Source organism: Dromiciops gliroides, chromosome 6 (genome assembly GCF_019393635.1).
Source record: "Dromiciops gliroides isolate mDroGli1 chromosome 6, mDroGli1.pri, whole genome shotgun sequence".
Taxonomy (NCBI): domain Eukaryota; kingdom Metazoa; phylum Chordata; class Mammalia; order Microbiotheria; family Microbiotheriidae; genus Dromiciops; species Dromiciops gliroides.
Window position 1 is genome coordinate 12,207,831 of NC_057866.1, and position 16,852 is coordinate 12,224,682.

Consider the following 16,852-nt stretch of genomic DNA (forward strand, 5'->3'; position numbering starts at 1 on the left):
CTTGGCCAGGAGGCATCTCAAAAGTCCCAAGTTCTTCCCTATGCTGACTCACTCCACACCTCCCAAACGGGCAAGGTGCTCGTCAAGTCAGTGCCTTACTCCTGGCTCAAGGTTATGTACCTCAAAGGAATGAATTCCAGGCCTAGGCAGATCAGGGCAGACCCCTCCTCAGCCATCCTGTCAGAGGCCCATGGGACAGCTTTTAGCTTGGAGGCACCAGATTCCATAGGGAGGCCACTTGAGCCTGTCTCCAGGGCTCCTCCCTTCCCCACTCCCTCCAAAAAGCAGCAAGTCAGGAAGCAAAGCCACCACAAAGAAAACCCCAAGGAGGAGGGGCTCCCAAGTTGGGCTTCGGAGTGAGCTCTGGGCACAGATCCCAAAGGGACTCAGAGAGCCCCCCATCCACTCCACAAGCTGGCTGCCTCCTGTGTCACTGCCACCCACCCCAGACTCTAAGAAGCCACAGGACAGGAAAAGGAGGGGAGGGCTTTTGCCTCCTAGTGTTCAGAAGTGGGTCCCCAGTGGGGAGATGGGCACACCCCAGGGTGCTGGACATTCCAGAAATCCCCAAGGAGGCAGACAACGAATGAGGTGGGTGGCTTAGGACCCCCTGGAAGAAAAGAGACACTCCACAGGAAATGCTCATCACTATTGTTTTAATATACAGCTAAAGGCTTCATCACAGGGCATCTTCAACAGTAAAAAAACCCCCGCCCCCCCAGCCCTGCCAACCCCCCCACACAAATACAAAGACCCAAGGGGAGAGGGGGCCCAAGGGCAGCTTAGGCCACATAGGGGAACTTGAGTAGCAGCCCCTCTCCAGAGGCCACATGCAGCTTGTGCAGGGGCAGCAGGCCCCCATCCTGGGAGCCCCTCTGGGTGCTGAGCATCAGGGCCGCCTTCTCAGGTAGCTCCAGCTTCTGGCCGCTGGACACAGGCGGCATCTTCAGCTCGGCCTCATGGGCCGTGGGACCCAGATTGAGCACCACAAGGAAGCGCTCATTCTGGTCCCAGTAGCGCACATAGGCAAAGAGGTCATCATTGGTGGGCAGAACCACAAAGTCTCCATGCAGCAAGGACCGCTCCTTCCCTCGGCTGTCACTCAGTTTGCGGAACAGAGACATGAGGGATTGGGCGTCATCCTTCTGACCCTAACAGGGTGAGCAAAGATGGAGCCAAGTGTGAGACAGACACACACACAGACACACACTCTTTCTCTAGGCTCTGCCCACCCCCACCCATCCTCCCCACCCCAAGCCAGCCCTCCTCCCCCCACCCAGCACTGACCCAAAGCTTACCTTGACAGTTACATTGGGGTTTAAGGACACAGAAGGTCCAAGGGTTTTTTCATCCCAAAGCATGACAGGGGCTTCGGCCGGCTGAAAGTGGGAGAGAGAAAATCTGGAGGTCAGAGAAGCAGTGAGCTCTGGACCTGGCCTCAGAGCAGGGCTGCAGCCACCCTAAGTCTGTTAGAAGGCATCCTCTCCCCACCAGAATCCCTCCCCAGGGTCTCTGATGTCCTTACCTGTCCAGGGAGGGTGACCGTCTGCAAGCCAATTTCATCCCCATAACTAAAAATAGGTGTCCCAGGAAGTGTGAACAGCAACAGGTGATAGAGATGGAGAAGATGGGTAGGCACATAGGAGGTCAAGTGGCCAACCTGAGAATACTGTGGGCAACAAAAACAAGATTTACCGGGGTCAGTATTCAATGACTCTCCTGGAGGCCAGACCTTCCCCTCTCCCCTACATCTCCCTATCCAGCAAGTACAGGGAAGGGGGGGCACCATATGCCACAGTGTTCAGGAAGACCTGAGTTCAGATCTGGTCTCAGACACTTTCTCTAGCCTATGTGACCCTGAGCAAGTCATTGAACATCTGTCTGCCTCAGTTTTTCCATCTGTAACTTGGTAATAATAATAGTAACTACCTCCCAGAATTGTTGTTAGGCCCAAATGAGAACATTAGAAAGCCCTTAGCAGGGCAGCTAGGTGGTACAGTGGATGGAGCACCAGCCCTGGAATCAGGAGTACCTGAGTTCAAATCTGGCCTCAGACACTTGACACTTATTGGCTGTGTGACCCTGGACAAGTCACTTAACCCCAATTGCCTCACTAAAAAAAAAAAAGAAGAAGAAAAAAAAAGAAAGCCCTTAGCAGGGGGCAGCTAGGTGGTGTAGTGAATAAAGCACTGGCCCTGGATTCAGGAGGACCTGAGTTCAAATCTGGCCTCAGACACTTGACACTTACTAGCTATGTGACCCTGGGCAAGTCACTTAACCCTCATTGCCCCAAAAATAAAAATAAAAAAATAAAATAATTATTAAAAAAAAAAAGCCCTTAGCAGGCTATAAGTGAATACCCTTTGACCCGGCAATACCACTTTTGGGTCTTTTTCCCAAGGAGATCATAGAAAAGGGAAAAGAACCCACATGTTCAAAAATATTTATAGCTGCTCTTTTTGTGGTGGCAAGGAATTGGAAATTGAGGGGTTGCCCATCAGATGGGGAATGGCTGAACAAGTTGTGGTATATGAATGTAATGGAATACTACTGTGCTGTAAGAAACGATGAGCAGGAGGAGTTCAAAGAAACCTGAAAGGACTTGAATGAACTGATGATGAGTGAGATGAGCAGAACCAGAACAACATTATACACAGTATCATCAACATTATGCATTGATCAACTGGATTCTTCTCACCAATACAATGGTGCAAGAAAGTTCCAGGGGACTCATGATGGAAAGGGCTCTCCAAATCCAGAAAAGAAAAAAAAGGAACTGTGGAATACAGATGCTGATTGAACCATACTATTTCTTTTGTTTTTGGTGCTGCTGTTTTTCTATTTTGAGGTTTTTCTTTATTGCTCTGATTCTTCTCATAGCATGACTGATGCAGAAATGTTTAATGTTGTTATGTATATGTATGTGTATGTGTATGTATGTATGTATGTATATGTGTGTGTGTATATATATATATATATATATAAATTAAAAAAAAACCTATATCAGATTGCCTGCTGTCTAGGGGAAGGGAGGAGGGAGAAAAATTTGAAATTGGAAATCTTATATAAACAAATGCTGAAAACTATCTCTACATGTAACTGGAAAATAATAAAATACTTTAATTTTTAAAAAAGCCCTTAGCAAAGTGCCTGGCACACTTTGTTTCCTTCCTCCCCATCTCCTATAGATGCTTCTATCTTCCTTTCAAGCCCCCATTCAGGGGTTCCCCCCTGCCTATTAAAGGAGGCAGCCAGTGTGGAACAGTTGGCAGAACCAAGACCTGGGTTCAAATGCCAGGGATTTAACAGCTGTGATCCAGGGCAATTCACTAAGCCCCAGTGGGGCCTCAGTTTCCTTATATGACTAATGGGCTAAGTTCTGGCTTTCCAAGATCTCCCTCCACACTCCAGCTCTAAGCTAAGGAGCCAGCCGAATCTCTTCATGGGAAGAGATGTGGAACCTAAGGGATCCTGGGGACTCCTCCTTTGACAGGAGTGGTGCCTGAAGCAGGCCTTGGGCCCACCCCCCCAAAGCTCCCTCCCTCCCAAAGGCTCCTGACTCACTGTCCAGCTGCACCAGTGGTTCCCAGCAGCGCTCAGGTAGCTGGTGACCAAATCCTGGAGCTCTTTCCCTGAGGAGCTTCTGCTGGAGAAGTCTTCCAGATAAGAGCTGCTCAGAAGGTCAGTATCATTCAGCAGGCTCATGATATCATGGAGGTCTGAGGCTTCTGTGCCTGCAATCAGGACCCTGAGGGGTGGGGGTGGAGAGAGGGCAGAGGGCAAAGAAAGCAAGATGAAGGCAAGTTAAGAACATTAACTGGAGGGGGGAGGAGCCCGTGGGGAGCTGAGGCTGCTGCCCCACGGGGCCAACCAACCTGAGCATCTGTAGTACCCACCTGTCCTCACTGATGCTGTGAGTGAGATTTTTCCACTCCACCAGGACAAAAGCAGCATCCTGGGGGGAGAGCAGGGAGGTCAGTCATGTCAGGCCGGGAATGGAGGGCATCCCTCCCCCAACTCCAGGAGACCAAGAGAGGAACTTACTGTCAGGTTCTGGACATCATGGACCTGAATCCCATTCACACCGGCCTTCAGCCAAAAGTTCAGGGCTTCCTGTGAGGCAGGGGAAGGAAAGATGGCACACCAAGGTGAAAGAAATGCAATACAGGGTAGAGGGTCAGGCTAGCCACACCCCCACTGACTTGGAGCAGGGGACAGCTCATCTGCAGACCCCTTAGGAACATAAATAGGCAAGAGGATGGGCTGACCCAGTATCATTCTCACCAACTGGAAACTAAGCTGACTTGGGAGGTCTTGTTTTAGTATGGCTTTCATTTCCTAATATCCCTACCCAGGGGGTCATGCCTTAAGACTAAGGATAAGGGGGGCAGCTAGGTGGCGCAGTGGATAAAGCACCAGCCCTGGATTCAGGAGTACCTGAGTTCAAATCCGGCCTCAGACACTTGACACTTACTAGTTGTGTGAACCTGGGCAAGTCACTTAACCCCCACTGCCCGGCAAAAAAAAAAAAAAAAAAAAAAAGACTAAGGATAAGGACAACAAGGCCTCAAGCCAAGCATTTCTGGGAGAGAAAACTCCCTTCGCCAATGCAGGCCAGTCCCTTCCATTCTTAGAGACTTGTCTAGAGCTGAGGCATCAAAACTCAGACCCTCAGCCCAAACTGGATCAAAATATAACTGGAAAATGTTCAAGGAATAAATGAAATTAGGATCCAACATAGATAATGCTGACAAGTGGTTTTTAAAATCAATACATACCCAATTTCTACCTGAGTCTGACTCCACTGGTCTAGATTCTAAGTTGTTAAACTGTGGGGAACTGAATGTGGGGGTCGTGAAAAATCTGGCAACAGTAAAAGGGTATGGATACCTATTTTATATATCTGGGGTTGTGTAAACATTTCTCCAAGGATAAGGGGTCTCGAGTGGAAAAAGTTTAAGGAGGTCTAGAGCACCAGAGATGGGACTTGCTCAGTCTCACATAGTCATTATGACAGAAGCAAAATTTGAACCCCAGGCCTTCCTGGTTCCCAGACTTAACTTGCTTCCTCCTATGTCACACTGCCTCCTCGTTTTAAGATTCAAGAGAAGAAAAAGTAGCAAAACCAACAACCACATCAAGGTCTGACCAGCAATATTCTATATATAAGCTCCCTCGACCCTGACACAGTGGGGTGCCTGTTTGGCAGATTTTACAAAGCTTTCTCACAAGGCACAAGGGATAGTTTGGGGGGTGTGGGGGCTCAAAAATCACAGAAGGAAACTATGCGTTTTACATCCATGGTCTCCCCATTTCTGTAATAAAGAGGCACATTTTTCTCACTCGGGGCCCAAATTTCCCTTCAGTTACACAAACTGACTTTTAACAATCATGTAAAAATTCCCAGTGGGCTCCAGCCATCTTTATGTATCTAGAGAAACAGACCCAAGGCTGGCAAGCTCTCCTTCAAGACCAGAAAAGACCCGGTCCAGTCCTCCCCACCCCCAGCACATCACTGCATATTTGGGGAGGGAGTGGAAGCCGGAACTCCAGCCCAAGACAAAGCCAACAGCTCAGACCAGAACACTGGGATCAGACAGGCCCAGGCCTGTGTGCACCTTAGGAAGAAGCAGTGGGCAACCATAAAAACAGCCTCATTGCACTTCCATTGTTCCTTGGCCATTCTTTTCCAACTACAGTGGTCGATTCCAAATCCCTTCCATGGGCCCCTTCGGTGAAATCTTTCTGTTCACTCCAAACTTGGGGTTTAGGGTGAGATGAAACCAATGCCTGGTGGGGAAGGGACCCTCAAACGAATGCAAAGAATTGTCTAAAGAATACCCAAGAAATCCCTTACTCTCAAACTCCACACTCAGCAGATAAAACCGATGATAAAGGTTTGTACCAAGAAAAAGCCAGGAACCCTCCTCCTTCCTTATCTCTCTCAAGTATGTCCTCCCCAAGGGCAGGCTAGAAACAGGCCTCACAGCTCTCCTCTACCACCTACCTACCCATAACCCCCTGGGAGTCCTTCCTCCCCCCAGAACCCTCACCTTCATCTTCTCGTTCACTTCTTCCTGTTGTTCGGGCAGAAACCAGCTGTTCTGACTTCGGTAGTTGGGCGTGAGATCTAGGATAATCTGGATGTCTGGGGAGATGGACAAGGACAGGGGGCCAATCAGGAGTGGGTGCCAGGAAAAAACTTCACTGCAGCTTCTACCCTCACCCCCAACTATTCAGAACTGAAAGTGCTCCTCAGCCAAAGGGTCTCCCCTTCCTCGGGGGCCCATCCAGTCTGCAGCCCCCTAACTGATTCAGCTGCAGAGCCGGATTCAAATTCCACCCCAGGCCTTCCCGCCCCCCCCCCCCTCCTTTTCTCTAGCCCTACAGACGCCTAAGCATAAAGTGGCTGCTTCTTCCCTTGGGAGAGAGGGAGGTTTCCTTAGCCCCAGAGTCGCCCATTCCCCTTCTCCTTCCTTCAATTCAGGGTCACCCACTCTTTTTCTTGGCTGCTTCCAAGAACTGGGTGAACTCTTCCAAGGAGCCAACAGTGGGGTCGATCTGCACCAGGCTTGTCCCAGCAAGGTCATCTTTAAGGTTCTTGTGGATGGGCCCCAATACCAGCGCCTTCACCTTGATGTTGCTCAGGTGATCAAGATGTGCCTGCACCCCTACATGGAGAGGAAGGATACTTTAGATCGTATAGGGGGCTCCCCTATATTCATTCTCATTTTCTTTCCATGCCTCTCGGTCTCTTTCCCCCTCCTCCTCACACTTCCGGAAAGAGTGGGGGCAGGGCTCCTCTCAAATCACAAGGCCAGTCAGAAAGAGCTGACGTAAGGAGTCTGCAGTCTTACACAAGCTTCCAACTCGCCGGGGAGGGGAAAGGAGGGAAATGGAAGAAATGCTGAGTCAGCAAAGCCTTTGAGCCGACCTAGGCCTTCCTCGGGACCCCCACCTCCCGGTGGAAGGCTGACGTAGCCCCAAATAACCCAGAATTGGGGGCTGGGGGGGGAAGAGGGGAGGGGGAAGGTGGAGACCCCAGCAAGCGGGTGTGGTCGGGAGCCAGATGGGATCTGAGGGAGTGGGCCACGGGGCTGGAGGCCACTGAATAGTTATGGGCGCACCCACGCACCCCCCCCCGACCCCCACCCCCCAGCTCACCCGCCAGACTCCCGGCGGCGTCGACGGCGGCCGAGCCCTGGAAGGCCTTCAGGGCACTGATGCGGTACAGGGCCCCCTGGTGCCACCAGCGCTGGACGGGCAGCTCGCGGCAGCGGGGCGCCTGCACGATGATGACCACGGCGCCGGCCAGCATGCCCAGCCAGCCCAGCCAGAAGAGCAGCAGCAGGGCCCAGCGGGTGCGCACCCAGGCGGGGCTCCCGGCCACCTTGAGCAGCTCCTCCTTGGACAGGCCCGTGAACTTGGCTGCGGCCGCGGCCGCGGCGTCGGCCTCGTCGTCGGCCACCTTGACCTTGACCACGCCGTTCTTCTCTCCCCCCGGGGCGGCGGGCGGCGGGGCGGCCGCATTCATGGGCTGCTTCTCGGGCTCCAGCTCGTTGAGCTCCACCTCCTTCATGTCCACCTCCGCGTCTTGGCTCATGGCGCTGTGGACCGCGAGGGCTTCGGTTTCGCCTGCGGGAAAGAAAGGGCAGGAGAGCCTCTGAGCTGGGCGTCCGAGGCTGCGGGGGAAGGGCCCGGGGGGCCGGAGATCGTCCGCTCCGCTCCGCCCCACCCCGGGGGCCCCGCGCACCCAGAACGCACACTCACCTTAGACGCTTCTCAGGAGCCCGGCGCGCTTCTGAGCGTGCTTCGGGAAGGAGCCCGGACCCAGGCTGGGAGCTCCGCCCCCAGCCCGCCTCGTCCAGCCTTCTTAGGGAGGAGCCGGCACGCCCCCGGGATCCGGAGCAGCAGGCCCCAGGCCCGGCCTGCGCCCCGGACCGCCACCTCCCCCGCGCCACCCCTCCCCAGCTGGCTGGCTAGAGCAGTGCAGTCCCTGTGACCACAGACAAGTCCCTTAACCTCCCGCAGGGTTTCATTCTCGGTCATTAATCAATCTGCAAGCAATAATTAGGCGCCTACTATGTGACAGCCGCTGGAAAATGCCCGGATTGGAGACTAGACGATCTGGAACCCTGTGATCGCTGGGACATAGCTGAGAACAGTGATTGGCCCCAGACTCTGCTCCAAAAAATGCTGAGAAAAAGGCATTTGTGAACCCTCAAGAACTCATCCATCCATCCATCCATTCATTCCTGGGACCTGGAATTTCATTAGGATGGGAAACTCCTGAAGAGGGAACTCCCCACACCCATGCAGGAAGGCATCCTCTCAGGAATGTCTAATCCTGGAGATCTGCCCAGGGTACTCAGTAGTGAAGGCATTTGACTAGGGTCACAGAGGTAGACCTTGACCCCAGGTCTTCCTGGCTCTGAGGAAGCTGATTCCCACTCCCCTCAGCCACCATTGTCTCATTCTCTCAGTTCATGGAACCAGCATTTATTTATTCAGTGCTTGCTGGGGAGGAGGCCCCAGCCAGGCCTTGGGGAAGAAACCCAGGCTAAGTAAATCATAATCCCTGCCCTCTTCATGGAGTTCACTGTCTGGTCCAGGACTGATCAGAGCGATCAGGGCAGGCTTCCTGGCAAAGGTGCCACTTGAGCCTTGATACAAGGCAGAGTGAGATTCCCAAACTTTTTGTGACTGGAAAGACTGCCAAGCTGGGCCCCTGAGGGCTGACAGGTTAGGAATGTATTTCATCCTTCAAGTTTTGGAGCAGGGAAGAGGAGCAGGATCAAAAAGAGGCCTACACGAGGCTATCTGGGCAGCTGAGTGAGCAGCAGCATGGAGACTGGAGGCAGGCACCAAGAGAAGAGGAGTCTGGGCACAGAGCTCCAAAGAACACCAGGCGTCCTCATTTTGCAAAGAAAACGGAGGCTAATGGATGCTGAACAAGCAGTTGCAGAAGGGAGCCCAGGTAATGAGCAGCAACCTCAGCAGACTCCAGAGCTGGGGCTCTTTTCCAGTGGTACCGTGTGGTGAGGAGCGACAGGGATGCTGTGGAGGCCAGGCTGATGGGGGCGAGGTGCCCAGTGGGGGCATCGTGAGCTTCTCAAACTGAAGGCACATGATGAAATTGATCTTAGGATGAATCTGCTTCCCAAGACCAGGGTGGGAACAAACACCCCATCCCCCATAATCAGGGACAACCAATCTCTTTCCTAGAGCCGGCCAGAGGGAAGCAACTGGGCCCAGGGCCTGGGAACTTCTCAAGGTTGGGGTTTTGTTTTGGGGAGGTTTTTTATTTTGTTTTGGTTTGTTGACTTGAATGTGAGTCTGCCAAATGTCTGGAAACTACCCAGCTGCCACCCCTGTCAGGGCTTGGCCTGAAAAAGCAGCCAGATTGCCGGCCCCCCCTCCTCTGACACTCTTTTGTAAAGGCAGGAAGCTGGAGAGAGGAAGGGGCTACAGAGACTCCCTCCCAGGGTGAGGGGAAACGAAGAGGCACCTGGGGCCACAGGCTGAGCGCAGGAGAGCGGGTGGAAGACGCCGAGTACCTTGAGAACTCTTTGTACTGCCAGATGGCCCAGTTCTTAGGAAACAGCTGACCAAGCTTCATCTCCCCTACACCCTCTCTCCCTCCCTTCTGAGGCACAGTGCCAGCACAGTTGTTTACTAGGAAGAGGCCAAAAGTCAAGCATGAAAGAGTAAGGGCAGAGAGGAGGAAGGACTCCAGGAGAGGGAGCCTGAAGGCCAACCTGAGGGGAAAGGATGGGAAGGGATGGGATGGGATGGGATGGGATGGGATGGGATGGGATGGGATGGGATGGGATGGGATGGGATGGGATGGGATGGGATGGGATGGGATGGGATGGGATGGGATGGGATGGGATGAAGGCCAATCTCAGCCCATGCTCCTCTCCACAGAAGGAGGTACTCCCAGGCCTCCCCAAACCTCGGTGCCCACCTCACACCAGTGCTAGAGACCCAAGCATGCCCAGCGTAGAAGCAGAGTAATGCCAGGGGATCTATTTCCAACACATTGCCTCAATGCTGATAAAACATCAACACTGGTCTGTGAGCCCGAGATAAAGGCTGCCAGCCTGGGCCTTGAAGGCTGATGATCACTGCCTTGCTAGTGACAAAACTGGGGGAAATGTGAAGACACAGTCCCTGCCCCCATGGAGTTTGCCCTCTAGTAAAGGCACGTAACTTGGCTATACCTAACTAGAATAAGGCAGGAACAGCTGGAAGACCTCCTTGTTAGGTCCCTGGAAAATATGGAGAAATAAATGACATTCTAAAGTCCTTTCCAGACCTTTCCCCCTTCTCATTCTCTTAGGAAGGTGTATCAGTCAACCTCCCACCCCCAATGGATCAAGATGGTAACCAAATCCAGAACAAGAAGCCTTCTAATCTAGTTAAGATTGCTGCGGGGGGGGGGGGGGGGGGGGCAGCTAGGTGTCACAGTGGATAGAGCACCGGCCCTGGATTCAGGAGGACCTGAGTTCAAATCCGGCCTCAGACACTTAACACTTACTAGCTGTGTGACCCTGGGCAAGTCACTTAACCCCAATTGTCTCACTAAATTAAAAAAAAAAAGATTGCTGCTGGGGGCCCAGACTTGAAAGAAGCTCTAGACCCCTAAAAAGCCAGTATATCCAAGGGAACTGTTGTTCGTTCTTTTTCAAAGAGGACCAGTGACATCACTGGGTGATATTGTAACTCGTTAGCTGGATGGAAGTGAGGCAGAGGTGCACAAAGCCATCGGCCCCACTCTCCCAAGCATCAAAGCCCAGCAGCAACACACAAATCAGGCCAAACAGTGGTGGATGGCCCAGGATGACCTCAGTGGAGGACCTCACTGTCCCGTACATCTGAACAAGCTCTAAGCAGCTCCATAGCACCTCCTTCAGCCACCTTCATGGTTGTTGAAACAAGCTATTGTCGTCTGCCTGCTTGACCTAGGGAAGTCTTCACGTGCTTAAGCCTAACCCACTGACAGCTTTAAGACCTCTTGGTTACCCTCAAGTGGGTGCTGCTACTTTGGGCATTTCTCTCAAGCACACAATAATAAGGAATAAAAACTATTTGGAGCTGCCATGCGCCTAACAGGTTACGGTTTTTTCTTCAGTGTTACAGAACAGGAACTGAGAAGCCCACGGGAAAGGTACTTAGATCACTTCTTCATGGAAGGAGGCATCTTTTAGCTTCTTGAAGAAGGCAGCAGGGGCGGCTAGGTGGCGCAGTGGTTAGAGCACTGGCCATGGAGTCAGGAGGACCTGAGTTCAAATCTGGCCTCAGACACTTGACACTTACTAGCTGTGTGACCCTGGGCAAGTCACTTAACCCCCATTGCCTCACCAAAAAAAGAAAAAAGAAAAAGGCAGCAATGGGAATGGGCAGGTATTACTCTGACTAGCAGGGAGTCAGGCTTACAGACACATAAGCGAATGCTTGCCAAGAAGTGAGTTAGTCACAGAGTTGAGACTGAGTGAGGACCACCCAGCCCTAGGATGAGGAGACAGCCCATTTTGCACTGATGGAGAGTTCTGACTCTGTGGTTCCCATGAGGATAAGAGTTACAAAATAAACACTACTGGTCTATTGCATGGACACACGAACCTCAAAACCCACCAGAGCTTGATTCTGCTCAAATGGAAGGGGAAGTGGGTATTCTTGAGTCTCCTGCAGAGTTGCCAGGATTCCTCACCCCCAAAAAAAGCTAGGCTGGGAGATAAAAACATCTGTGAGCTGCTGCTCTATTAGGAAGTCATTTGTTTTAGTTTTTTTCCTGACGTCAGTCCTAAATTGTCTTCTTTCCAAATTCTACCCACTGTTCCTGGCAGTACCAAACCTCTGGGACCAAAGGGAACGAGTGCTATCCAATTAGAAGACAACAAGCCCCCCAATACTACATCAAGGAGCTGGGTGCTTCCACACTCCTCATCCTTCTGGGCCTGTGACAATGTTTCCCATCCACCTTCCCTTTGGCTTTGAGGACACTGCTCTCACCTAGTTTTCCTCCTAATACCTGAAATCTTGTTCTGTTTCCATTGATGGATCTTTATATATGTCAGTGGGACATAGTAAATAACCTGGGTTCTACTCCTGCCTTAGACACTGACTATGTGATCCTGGGCTTCTCTGGCCTTCGGTTTCTTTCTCTATTATAAAATGAGAGGGTTGAACTCGAGGATCTCCAACAAAGCTGCTGACAACTTTATATCCATGACAGCCCTCATACTTGTAGTCCAGGCCCTGAGATCTGTCCTGGGCCTCTCCTCTTCTAATACATTCATTCCCAGTGGCTGCAACATGTATTCATCGCTCCAGTCTGCATAGATAACTCCCAGATCTATATATCTAACCCTCTCTCTCCAGAGCTTTGGTCCTGCTTTGCCAATGTCTGCTGTCCCTCTCCAGCCGGATGTCCCATAAATGGCTCACACTCAACATGCCGAAAAGAGAATTCACTATTCTCCCCCAAAAGCTCCCCCTCCTCCTAACTTCCTTATTTCTGAGACAAGCATCCCTTCACAGGCCCGTCATCATTCCCGTCACCCCAGTTCTGAGTTCTCCTTGATTCTTCACCTCCCAACACTTCCAATCAGTCATTAACCCTGAAAAAGCCTTTCCCATCCAGCCCTGCACAGGCATCCAGTCATTACTCTGACTCAGGTTCTTGTTATCTCTCTCTTGCAATACTCTCCTAATGAGTCCTCTGGGCTCTCCTGTCCCCTCCCCAAACTACCAAAATAAAGGGCCTCCAGGACACATCTGAACATCTCTCGCCCTGCTTAGGTAGATTCCATGGCACAGACAATCACCATCCCTGCATGTCAAATCCACCTCTCATGGACTTTATGCTCCGTCACATCCCAATTGTTGGCCTTGCTGTCCCCACCCCACCCCCACCTCTATGCTTTGCACTGGCTGGGCCCACACCTGGCCTGCTCTCAGCTCAGGTGCTACTTTCTACCTGACATCCTTCCTGATTCTCCTTGCTTGCTGGTATTCAGCCCCTCCTGAAAGTACTTTGTATTTATTTTGTAGGTGTGTGTAAAGGGTTTGCCACTCCCCCCCAAGAAAAACATCTCTCTTTTTTTTTACACTTTTTTTTTTAGTGAGGCAATTGGGGTTAAGTGACTTGCCCAGGGTCACACAGCTAGTAAGTGTTAAGTGTCTGAGGCCGGATTTGAACTCAGGTATTCCTGACTCCAGGACCAGTGCTCTATCCACCATCTTTCAGAGTAATTGCTTCTGCGACGGAAAGCATATGTCCTTTGTGAGTCCAAAGCAAACAGGGGGTTAATTTCCAGAGTGGGAGAGAACTACCAAACTGAGAGATGAGGCGCCAGGGCATCCTCAGCCCCCAACCAGCTGCTCACTCCCTGGGCCCACATACAAGCAAGATGGCTGTCTCAGCAACTCCTCCTCTTTTTTCTTCTCAATACATTGCCTTGGGCTCTTCTCAGCCTAAGGTTCCACTGATTCCCTCAGGCGACCCTTGACTGATCAAAGGGCTCCAGTTCCACCATTGCCCAAGAATCTCAATCTCCTTTCTAAATTGGCCTGTCCCTGCAAGGATTACTCACTCACAGAGATTCAACTACTTTTACAAAAGCAGAATCCAAAAAGAAGAAGGACAAGTTTCACCCAGACCACATATGCAACACACCTGTTCGCAATACATTCACACCACACACTCATACCCTTGGATTTCCTGTCTGGGTTAAGTGAAAGTTTAGGACTGCTGCCCTGGGGGAATACAGAAGGGATCTCCCCTGAGGATCCTCAGAGGTATGAAACACAGCTAGGGTGTGAATGCCTGTAGGATGCCAGCCATTTGCTGCCTTCTTCTCTACCTGGCCTCTGCTGCCTTGAATTAAACAAGGCAATTCCATTTTTAAATGTCCCCCTCTTCCCCCCAGAGCTATTAGGAGGACCTCAAGCAACTTCTGTTCCATTTGTAATAGGTAAACCTTAAAGGGATCAGTAGCTGCTCCCTTATTGTTTGGCTAGGCCAGAGGCCTTGATCTCAGAGGAAAGAAAGTCTGGACTCTCTCCTTACAGTCCAGAGAGGAAATCAGGTGGAAGGTGATGAAGGCCTTTGAAAGGTGTCCGTAGTTCAGTTCCACCAGTCCAAAAAGGCTTCTTGCAGACACAGGTTGCGTGCACGCTTCCTGGGAGGTGCACAGAATTCCATTAAACATCACATTACTTCCCCAAACCTCTCTTAGGAGTGACCCTCAGAGGTGCCCTATGACCTGGCCTATCTGTCCCCTTTACAAACACAATAAAATAGCATTGTGCTGTCAGAAATTCCTGGAAAGACCTCAGAGAACCCTAGAACCCTGAACTGACAGCAGCGCAGAGGTAATTGAGCAGAACCAGGAGAACAAGTTATACTAGGGCAGCAACAATGGAAAAAAAGCACCTTTGAAGGCCATCAGAACTCAGATTAGTACAATGACCCCCAAGCTTCCAGAGCGCCAGCCATAAAACCCATTCATTCCCTGCTACTTGATGGAGGGACAGCCTCATGGTACACAAGGTGAGCTGCACAAGTGGACACAGCCACTGCTGAACTCTGCGCTCCAGCACAGGGCAGTGAAAGCATATTGGTTCCAAAGGCTCCCCCCACTTTGGGGGTTTTAATTGGGGCGGGGGTCCAGGAAGGGCAGTGTTAGCAATGATGACACCCTGAAAAAGAGGGCCATTGAGACGTGTTTGAAAACACACAGGGGGCAGCTGGGTGGCACAGTAGATAGAGCACCAACCCTGGATTCAGGAGGACCTGAGTTCAAATCCAGCCTCAGACACTTGACACTAGCTGTGTGACTCTGGGCAAGTCACTTAACCCCCATTGCCCCAGGAAAAAAAAAAATACAAGAAAAAAGAAAAAAGAAAACACACAGAAGAGGGGCAGCTAGGTGGTGCAGTGGATAGAGCACCGGGCCCTGGATTCAGGAGGACCTGAGTTCAAATCCGGCCTCAGACACTTGAGACTTAACTAGCTGTGTGACCTTGGGCAAGTCACTAAACCCCAATTGCCTCACCCCAAAACAAAACAAACAAAAACCACAAACAAAAACAAAACAAAAAACTAAAAATTGATAACAACAAGAAAACACACAGAGGAGAACAGAAGGAAGTTCAGACAAGCAGGACACTTTTGGAAGTACTGTGTGAAATTTATTATATGTGCCTAAAAAAAAGCACGCATGCCAAATGGAGATGGACAGTTTCCTACAGAAACTGTGTGCAAGGTAATGCTCTTTTTTTGGTGTTTAATTTCAGAAAGAAGACAGATCTGGAAAGGTAGATTTGACAGGCAGGGATGGAGATTTGCCAAAGGAATGAAGATGATGTCTTCATTTTCCAAAACTGAAAATGTCTTCTGCCAAACCAGAGGCCACTAACCTAGACTTCGATTCCTGGCAAAATTCTTAAATATATTTCTTTTCTTTCTTTCTTTTTTTTTTTTGGTGAGGCAATTAGGGTTAAGTGACTTGCCCAGGGTCACACAGCTGGTAAGTGTTAAGTGTCTGAGGCCGGATTTGAACTCAGGTACTCCTGACTCCAGGGCTGGTGCTCTATCCACTGCACCACCTAGCTGCCCCTTTTCTTTCTTTCTTCTTTTTTTAAAATATATTTCAAAAGACAATATAGAAAGGGATGCTGGTGGGCTTTCAGAGAAGGGAGTACAGTAGTAATTTTATTTTCTTTTTTTTACAGGGCAGTGAGGGTTAAGTGACTTGCCCAGGGTCACACAGCTATTAAGTGTCAAGTGTCTGAGGTCACATTTGAACTCAGGTCCTCCTAAATCCAGGGTCAGTGCTTTCTCCACTGCCAACCTAGCTGCCCCCACACTAGTGACTTTAAAGAATCTGAAGGGCCCCAGAAGAGAGACCAAGGATGACTTCGAGCAGCTTCCCTCTGCTCATTATCTCCTCTTTATCCTGTCTATGGCTTTCTTTGTATATTTTTGTTTGCATGCTGTGGCCTCCCCAAATTAGATTTTTTGTTTGTTTGTTTTGTTTTGTTTTGTTTTGCAGGGCAATGGGGGTTAAGTCCCCATTAGACTGTAAACTCCTTGAGGGCAGGGACTGTCTTTTGTTCTTCTTTGTATCCCCAGAGTTTAGCACTGTACTTGGACACATAATTGGTTGGCTGATTGTTGTTCCTCTCAAAGGGGACCAAACAGAAGTGGCTATGTTGGGGTGCAGTGTCTGACTGTGGCTGATCAGAAGGCTCTAGCACAGGTTGGGCCCAAACATGTACATCTGTCCATATGAACATCTGGGGTGTAAATATTTCTAAATTTGTGCATCTCACAAAGCTACTGCTATTCTGCTTGGCTCAGAGAGCATGGCACCGGCCATCCTGGGCCAGTGCCTTCCATGTGTCCCAACTGACTCCAGAGTTTCTCAGAGTGCTTGAGAGGGTCCTTGTAGGCCTTCTTCTGGCCTCCGGGGGAGTGCCTCCCTTGGGTAAGTTCTCTATGAAAGAGTTTTTTAGGCAAGTGTACATTTGGCATTTGAACGACTTGGCCTGGCCCATCGGAGATGCACTCTCTGCAGGAGCGTGTGAATGCTGGGCAGTTCAGTTTGAGAAAGGACCTCAATGTCTAGTATCTTATCTTGCCAGATGATCTTCAGAATCTTCCTAAGACAATTCAAGTGCAAGCAATTCAGTCAGTTTCCTGGCATGGCACTGGTAGCCTGTCTAGGTTTCACAGGCAGACTGCACCTCTGTAGACCTTCAGTTTGGTGGGCAGCCTAATACCTCTTCTCTCCCGCTTTCCTCTGGGGTCTCCCAAACACTGAGCTAGCTCTGCCAATGTGTT

At 50.7% G+C, this 16,852-nt stretch overlaps 1 protein-coding gene across 1 annotated transcript; it reads right to left on the reverse strand.

Moving 5' to 3' along the window:
- Positions 1 to 639: 639 nt before the first annotated feature.
- On the reverse strand, positions 640 to 7,923 carry SLC3A2 (solute carrier family 3 member 2). Its single transcript, XM_043970858.1, has 10 exons — positions 7,771 to 7,923; positions 7,165 to 7,635; positions 6,498 to 6,671; positions 6,054 to 6,148; positions 4,045 to 4,113; positions 3,897 to 3,955; positions 3,565 to 3,748; positions 1,526 to 1,669; positions 1,299 to 1,379; positions 640 to 1,151 (listed from the first exon to the last, which is right to left on the reverse strand). Exons 2-10 carry the CDS (start codon positions 7,601 to 7,603, stop codon positions 783 to 785), a joined length of 1,614 nt encoding a protein of 537 aa, XP_043826793.1. The 5' UTR covers positions 7,604 to 7,635; positions 7,771 to 7,923; the 3' UTR covers positions 640 to 782.
- Positions 7,924 to 16,852: the final 8,929 nt, after the last annotated feature.